Source organism: Medicago sativa, chromosome 3 (genome assembly GCF_051527215.1).
Source record: "Medicago sativa cultivar Bolivia chromosome 3, Bolivia_mono, whole genome shotgun sequence".
In the NCBI taxonomy this organism is placed as follows: Eukaryota; Viridiplantae; Streptophyta; class Magnoliopsida; order Fabales; family Fabaceae; genus Medicago; species Medicago sativa.
In genome coordinates this window covers 29,235,706-29,243,881 of record NC_140751.1, presented here as the reverse complement: position 1 = coordinate 29,243,881, position 8,176 = coordinate 29,235,706, and the positions used below count along the sequence as shown (strand labels likewise).

Genomic DNA, 8,176 nt, shown 5'->3' with positions numbered 1-8,176 from the left:
ATAATAGTAGATTTTATTTTAAAAATTATATATATAATTAAATAGTGACATCACATGGTGCATATTTAGATTTACAATTTAGTTACCAAAAGTTACACTTTCAACAAAGTCAATAGTATCATAGCCATGTAAGTGTCGTATGTAATTTAATTATTCTCTATATATCTCAAATTACCTCAATCTAGTAGTAGAATTTTTTTTGAAGATTAATTTCCCAAAATGAAAAAACACATAAGAGAGAGAAGGAGAGAGATAGAAAAAACAAAAGAGGGGGTGAGGGATCTAGGCAATGAGACCAAATAGTCATAATCACTTTTGCTTTCTACTTTTACTTTTCTAAAAATCTTTCACTTTTGTGTCTTGGTGGTGGCCTAGGGGTTGATAACTGTGTTACAACCAATTATAGGAGTACAAGACATCACTGCAAACATTAAAAATAAAAGTGCTATAAATCTCCTTTTTGAAATTTCAACAAAGCTAAGACTAATAATTACTCCCTCCGTCCCATATTACTTGACCTAGTTGACTCAGTCACGTATGCCAATGCACAATTTTAAACTTAAATTTCTTTAATAATCTAGTATAAAAAATTACGAAAATTTGATATTTTGAAAATATTAATCGAGACGAATCTAACAACATCTTATATGCTATATTTTGTTTTTATATATTAGTAGAAAAATAGAGTCAAAGCATGTTACATGAATAGTGCAAATATTCTAAATAGGTCAAGTAATATGGGACGGAGGGAGTATAATCTTTACCAAAAAAAACTACTAATAATTATAACTTCCACCTCTCCTTTGCTCTTCAATCTAAAGTTACTTATCATCATATTTTGAATCAGCCTTCAAATAGTTATACAACAAATCTTCTCTATGATCTTGAAAATTACCCTTCTAATATAAAACTAAAAGACTAATACATCAAACTTAGGTAAAAAAAAGCAAGGAAAAGGAAAAGGTGAAAGATTTTGTTACTTTTTACTACTACTACTACTAGATATTCACTCTCTTGATTCTTTTGCTATTGTTTTCTTTTAACCTGTGGTTCAGCTTACTACAGAAAATGAGAAGTGAAAATAGTACAATGATAATTATGATATAAGGAGAAAAGAAAGGGAATGCATGTCCCACTTCCTTTACTGAACTGCTTTTGAAGTATGCATTTTGTATGGAAGTAATTAGTATAGTATTGATGATTGATGGTGATGGCATCAGTGGTGGTGATTCTCTACAAGATTTTTTGTTTTCATGTCCAGGATTGTTTTGTCATGTTTCTCTTCCTGTAAAATTATTCAATCATAAAAATCTTATTCAACAAAAGCAACTAATAAGAGATTTATGTAAACATGCAACACAAGAGATATGAAGTATAATTTACCTGGACCAGAGAAAATTAAATGCTAAATGCCAATTGGTCCACCGGTGCCGGCGATCATTCCAATGGTTCCATGGCCAGAAGAGAACCTATAAGTTTTTAAAAATATATAATCAATAATTAAAAAAATTAAGATTACTAGAAATTTAAATGTGTTACTAGTCTGAATCAATGTATTAAAAACTGAATCATACATTGAACTGACAGGATTTTTAGGCTATGAAGCACACACACTGGACACAACACAGACACGCTGACATAGCTAATAATTTAAAAAAAAAAATCACATAATTCAGTATAATTACAAGTGTCGGTGCTGTGTTGCCGGAACACGTCTAATCCGAAGAGTGTCTGTGCTTCATAGTTTTTAGGTCATGGTTCAACTGTTTCAAATAACCAAACAGTGTTGGTTTGGCGTTTAACTTGTGGAACCGTCCGGTTCAATTTTTCAAACATCGGTCTAAATGTAATGATGGTTACTGCTACTACCTTGGTATTTGGCAGTTATAGGACTTGAAAGATCCCATGTCAAGTGAAGATGATGATGGAAGAAGTGTGTTAGTACTAAATTTGGAATTGGCAGATGCATCTGAATCATTGGTCTCATTAGGTCCATTGTTGAAAGCAGCCATGTAGTCTCCAATAGCTTTAGTAGGGGAAGCAAAAGGGCTATCAGGGAGATTATGCTCCAAGCTGCATTTATTCACAACATATTTAGATGCATAACCTTTAAAAGACAACAATCAATGTCAGAGTTTTCAAAGTTTAGTAATGAAAATGAGGAATAAATGCATGAGACTTTTAGCATGGACTAAAAGAGGAATTGGATGCAAAAAAATAAAGGTAAGGTGCAACTACATGCTATTATTGTATCCTCTTTGGTTATTATTCTAAATGAGAGAAAAAAAAAGTTTTATACCATTCTTGTAAATCACTTTCTTCATGATTTGAGCTTTGTTTCCCACTTGCATCACTATTTCCATTCTCTCCTCCATTGACTGCTCCTTCTTTGCCAACAGAAATGTTGACTTGTTGATCAACAGGAATTGAAGCAGTACTAGCAGAACCGGAACCTGAACCCGAACCCGAACCATTCTCTGAAATCAAACAACATAAAATGCAACAATAAGTTTAATCAAAATGCTAGATGAAAACGCAGTTCACTCAAGTTCAAATTTAGTTAAAATGGTGAAGAAAAATAGATTATTACCCTCTTGGCTTTCTGAGCTGCTGTGAAATGAAGAAAATGGGAAATTGTGATTGAACATATTAGGGGAGTGAGTTGGGGATGGAATTGGACTTCCCGACGAAAGTGCACGCTGATGTTGCTTTTTGATGTCGAGGAGTTGAAGACTCATAAGTCTTCTGCTTTGAGCCTCAAGCGCTTGCTGCAAATCAGCTTGTTCCTCTAACCTCCTCCTCCAAAGAATGTCTTGAGTATTGTAGTACATTCTTCCCCCTAAGAAATTTGACAACAAAACACGTGTTAAAGCGACCAACATAATTAGAACACGATCTCAAATAAGTTACTATCAACATATGTAACACCAACACTTCTGATTAAAGGCGTGTCTAATGTCCAACACTTATGAACACGTGTCAGTGGCATGTCCAGTGTCTGTGTGAGTGTTTCATAGTTATTAACTTACCAAGATCAAATGGATCTCTACCATCAAGTCCAGTAGGTGTACCACAAGGAGAAAAATCTCCTCTTTCCATTTGTTGATGCTTTCTGCAAATGTAAAGAAAACCTCAGCACAGTTTCAAAGCATACATGAAACAATTTGATAGTGTTAAAGACAATGAAAAGGAAGTGCCTGTACTTGTCCGGGACTTTGCCTTTCTCCTTGTAAGGCTTAACAAGCACTCTAGCATCACAAACAAAATGAGGGTTTCCTTTAGCTAAAATAAGTTTCACTGTCTCTGGATAAACAAAGGTAACAAATCCAAACATCCTTTTTTGCTGATATGGAATCCTCACATCTTGCACAAGTCCATAAATGCTGCAATATAATTAATGCAAAACAAGTTAATTTCCAAAAACTATACTAGTACCGTGAGTTCGGCGGATTTGCTTACAAACTCAACGTCAAACCGAACACGCATGAATAATCCAATTCATTATTAAGGATAGATAGGGAAAAAGAGGTACCTGAAGTAGTTTGAAACATCTTCCTCTTTGAAAGTACTATCAGCTGGAAAAGTCAAGTATATCTGCCTAGAAGCTGGATTCATCATTCCAATATTGTTCAAAGAAAAATCATTTCTTTCTAACCTTGACCTTCCAAATTTCTGCAAATCTTCATTCATCATAAGTGCTGCTGCAGCAGCTCTGCAATATCATTCATGATTAGTATTCAACAAACTGTAGATTAAGCTTAAGCTGAAGCTTCAACAAAATCACAGTGCCGGCGTGATTTTGTCGAACTCAACATCATTCCAAACATGCACTGTGTTTAAAACTCAATAACTTAAAAAGAACAAAACTTTGTAATTGTAATTTATAGTATAAGTTTATACCTTTGACTATCACTTAGTTGTTGCTGCTGAAGAAGCAAACTCATTGACTTAGGTGAGTAAGGAAAAGGTGAAGTGGCCATAAGCTGAGAAGCTGCAGCTAGTCTTTGTTGTTGAAGAGATTTAGATCTAAGAAGCTGTTCATGACACTGATCCATCATCTCAATCTTATTAGGAGAACCATCCATTGAAGGAACACCTTCACCACCATCTCCAAATCCACCATGAAGAAACCTACAACTAGTACCATTCTTACAGTAACCTCTAGCATAGTAAAGACATGGTTTCCAACCTAAACCAGAATTTGGATCCTCAGAAACCAAACATGCAGCATCATTCACAGAACAACTCCTTCTATGAACTGAACCTCCATAACCATAAAATGAAGGGTCAATACCATTACCAACACTTCCACCATTACTAGGACTAGAAGATAACTCTGATTGTGAGTAAAACAAATCTGAATTCTTTGACACAAAAGAAGGTGATGATAATGATGTTCCATCATTGAGGAAAGAGAGTTGGTCTTGAAGGTGAAACTCATCAATTGAATCAGCAGAAGCAACACCTCCATTTGCATAAAAAGGTGAAGAATTATTCATAGAAGGAGAATCATCATGGTTTTGAAGTTCAGATAAAGTAGCCCAAGAAGCTGAATTTGGATTTGGAATACTAAGATTAGAAGGAAGGGTCATTCCACTGTTTATGAGTCTTGAAGAGTTGGAATTTTGTCTTGAAATAGGGACAGGGTTACTTGAATGAAAAGGTGAAGGAGATTGAGGTGTTGAAGGAGAATTCAAAGGTAATCCTAACTCATTTCTAGCTTTGAAAATCACTGAATGAAGAAGTGATTCAGGTACAAAAGCTAACCTAATCATTTCTTTCTCACCATGGTCTTGAAGAAGAAGTAATCCTATTATTTTTGAAGCATTTTCAGGGTCCATGTTTTGGATCCTTGAAAAAACTATCTTAGTAGCTTCATAACCATCCATGATTGTTTCAAAAGGAAAAAACTAGCTAGACCCAAAAGAAAATTTTCAATCTTTCTCAAGAAAAGTTTGCTTTTTTTTTCTCAACTACACACAAAAGCCCTACCTACCAACCAAAAGATGAGTGTGAGTGTGTGTGTGTTTCTTTCTCATGTTCCTGCAAAAGATTAAGAGAGAAAAAAGCATGTTAAAGAAGAAAGAAAACAAGAAAGTAAAGTGCTTATAAAGACTATTCTCGTGTGGTGAATCAAAAAAGGAAAACAAAAAAACATACAAAGAAATTTGGTTTTTTGAAACAAGTTCAAAAGTAGCAAAACAAGAGAGAGAAAGAGAGATAAAAATTCAATTTTTATACACTTTTTAATGATTAAAAAACAACCCTTTTTTCCAAATCAAAGATGAAAACCAATTCTGTGCAGAAATCACAGACTTACCCATGAAAGCATAAATCTTTCTCTTGGTTACTTCACTTCTGAGTTCTGAGTCTGAGTTCAGAAACTGCTTTCAAATTTCTAACACACACACAAACACAATAAAGAAGAGTCAAACTTTATCAGTTAGTACAAATAACACAAACCAAAACCATAGTTGTTACATAAGCAACTAGTTGCACAACCATCTTACTACTGTAGTTTGTGTTTTATGGGGGTGTGGTGTGAGTTAAGAGTGTGTGTAAGTAGTGAAGTTGAAAGTTTGTCTTTTTCCAAAGACCTTTTCTCTCTCCCTTTCTTTCAGTTTCTCTCTCTTACTCTTCTCTCACTAACTACACACACAAAACACAAACAATGACACTTTCTCTATCTATATAGACCCTTTACTCTGAGTCTTTTTTTGTGTGTGTGTTTTGAAACAATAAAAAAAAAAAAACAAGGAGTGATGGTAGTGTGGTTTAGGAGCAACAACAAGTGCTAGTGCTTATGTGTGTGTTTGTGTGTCTTTGTGTTAGGAGAATTTGTTTGTTTGAATGGATCCAGATAGGGGTGGCAAAACGGGGTCGGTCCGTTGGGCCAGCCCGTTTAACCTACCATTTTAGGCGGGCTGGGGTGAGATTTTGAGCCCATCTCTCTAGTTGGCCCGCCCCTGTTAAGTCCGCTAAAAAAGCGGGTCATGGCGGAGTGGGGCAGGCTGGCCCGCGGGCTTATTAAACTTTCTTTCTTTACTATTAGTGACCAAATTTTTAATTTACACTCTCGATCGGAGTCTGATTTGCTCTGATTCACTTGGGTTTAAGGTAAGCTTTGTTGCTTATTTATCTTAGTTGTTGTTTGTGTTGAGTGAACTTAATGTTTGCGTTGATCTGCTTATTTCTTCCTTTCTTCTTTTTTGAAGCCATGATATGTTATATTAGTTTCTTTCTTGTCTTAATTTCTAAAAACAAAAGTTTCTATTTAAATATCCTTAAAATGGGTAAAATTGAACTGATTTTAGTTTACAGGACGTTGTTCAATGTATGGTGAATTTATTTTGAGATTTGTTTAATGTTAGAGTCTTTATATTGAGTTTATTGTTTTTATAATAGCAACATATTTGTTAATAACAATCAAAAAAAAAAAAAAAAAGATAGACGGGCCAGCCCGCCAGCCCGCTAGTCCGCCTTTAGGCGGGGCGGGGTGTGATTTTGAGCCCACCCCCTCAAGTTGGGCCGCCCCGCCCCACCCCGTTTTTGGTGGGCTAATAGCGGGCTGGGCCTAAACGGGGCGGGCTGGCCCGTATTGCCATCCCTAGATCCAGATCTGTGTTTCAAATAGTGCACGTTCACTTGCCTCTAACATGTGACACAGTCATATTTAGGTTTTTTTCTTATAAAGACAAAAGGATGATAGAAATTAAAAACTCACACACATAAGTAGAGTAGTCGAAATCCAAACCTGATTACGGTGTTAGGTCTAACAACTTTGGTCGTAAACTCATGGACATAAGTAGAGTAGTCGGAATCCAAACTATTACGACATTAAGTCTAACAAATTTGGTCGTAAACTAATGCACATAAGTAGAGTAGTCGAAATCCAAACTTTGTTAAGGTATTTGGTCTAACAACTTTGATTCGTTGCACCGGTATTTATAATTTCTATAGCAAAAGCGGTTCTTAAATTTAGGCACCAAATAAGTAAATATTGCACATAATCAAATCGGATTATAATATCATTAAATATGTTTGTTTTGGTTTCTAAGTCAAATAAATTTACACTTTTTTCTTGACAAAAAAAATACACTTTTTCATAAATTTACACCTTTTTTTTTTAAGGACATAAATTTACTCTTGACAAAAAAAAATACACTTTTTCATAAATTTACACCTTTTTTTTAAGGACATAAATTTACACTTTGTGATTAATATAATTTCTATAGCAAACATAATTCATAAAATATTGTCACCAAATTAGTAAATTTTGCACACGATCAAATCAGATTCTAATTTCATGAAATATTCTCTCCAACAAAAAAAAATTCATTAAATATAAAAACATTGATTTATATTTGTCGTTAAATATAGAAATTGTTTTTGCTAAAATTTTAGTTTCTAAAATTTCTCTTTTTTTTATAGAAATTCCTAAAATATCTCTCCATATACTTTTTTTTTTTGACAAAATCTCTCCAGATACTTATGGTGGGATTTGATTTGATACTTGTGTTGTGTCAAATAAATGTAGAGTTTCTTTTTTATATCTTTTTTTTATCAGTTTCTTTTTTATAACTAAGACAATCAAGTAAATTTCCATTGATATTGCATAAAAATTAAATTCAGATATTAATATACAATTTTTTTTGAGAGAAGATATTAATATACAATTGTGTAGAGTAAGTTTTCAAATAAATTTGGAACAAGTTTAATATTTAGAGTTACCTTTTTGAAATGAAGAATTTTATACTTTTTGAATAAACGTAAGAAGAATTTTTCAGTAGTCTAAAATTTACCACTCCAAAAATAATACAGTGGTCTAAAATTTAAAATATGAATCAATCTTAAATAATTGTATTCTTTTTTTAACCTTTCGATTCTTAGAGGAAAAGTGGTTTTGATAATCCGAAGTGATCGGTCAGAAGATAAGTAAAGTTTGATCAAAAAATATTTTACTAAGAATTGAACGGATTCTCCTATTAGATCATACTCCCTCCGTCCCTATATGTAACCACTCTTTCCCTATAATAAAAGGGTATTTACATATAGGGACGGAGGGAGTGTAATTTTAAATATTTTTGAATTTTTAATTTTAATTTTTAATAATTGACTATAAGTATTATAATACCAAAAAAAAAAATTTGACTATAAGTATATTTGAGAACCAAAC

General features: G+C 33.4%; 1 protein-coding gene across 2 annotated transcripts; it reads right to left on the bottom strand.

Moving 5' to 3' along the window:
• Positions 1-802: 802 nt before the first annotated feature.
• On the bottom strand, positions 803-5,659 carry LOC146936977 (Zinc finger (CCCH-type) family protein / RNA recognition motif (RRM)-containing protein). Of its 2 annotated transcripts, none has more exons than XM_085751508.1 (10): positions 5,321-5,659; positions 3,901-5,043; positions 3,533-3,712; positions 3,198-3,383; positions 3,030-3,112; positions 2,591-2,839; positions 2,300-2,477; positions 1,870-2,073; positions 1,384-1,469; positions 803-1,285 (listed from the first exon to the last, which is right to left on the bottom strand). In XM_085751508.1, exons 2-9 carry the CDS (start codon positions 4,887-4,889, stop codon positions 1,406-1,408), a joined length of 2,133 nt encoding a protein of 710 aa, XP_085607634.1. In that variant the 5' UTR covers positions 4,890-5,043; positions 5,321-5,659; the 3' UTR covers positions 803-1,285; positions 1,384-1,405. The 2 variants fall into 2 exon arrangements, with proteins under 2 accessions (XP_085607634.1, XP_085607635.1); XM_085751509.1 differs by having other exon boundaries at positions 3,204-3,383.
• Positions 5,660-8,176: the final 2,517 nt, after the last annotated feature.

Excerpts from the sequence above, each read along its gene's own strand:
- LOC146936977 (XM_085751508.1), bottom strand. The coding sequence starts at position 4,889 with ATGGATGGTTATGAAGCTACTAAGATAGTTTTTTCAAGGATCCAAAAC. Across the intron at positions 3,384-3,532 it reads GATGTTTCAAACTACTTCAG|CATTTATGGACTTGTGCAAG; the intron begins GTACCTCTTTTT and ends ATTATATTGCAG. Across the intron at positions 1,470-1,869 it reads TATAACTGCCAAATACCAAG|GTTCTCTTCTGGCCATGGAA; the intron begins GTAGTAGCAGTA and ends AAAAACTTATAG.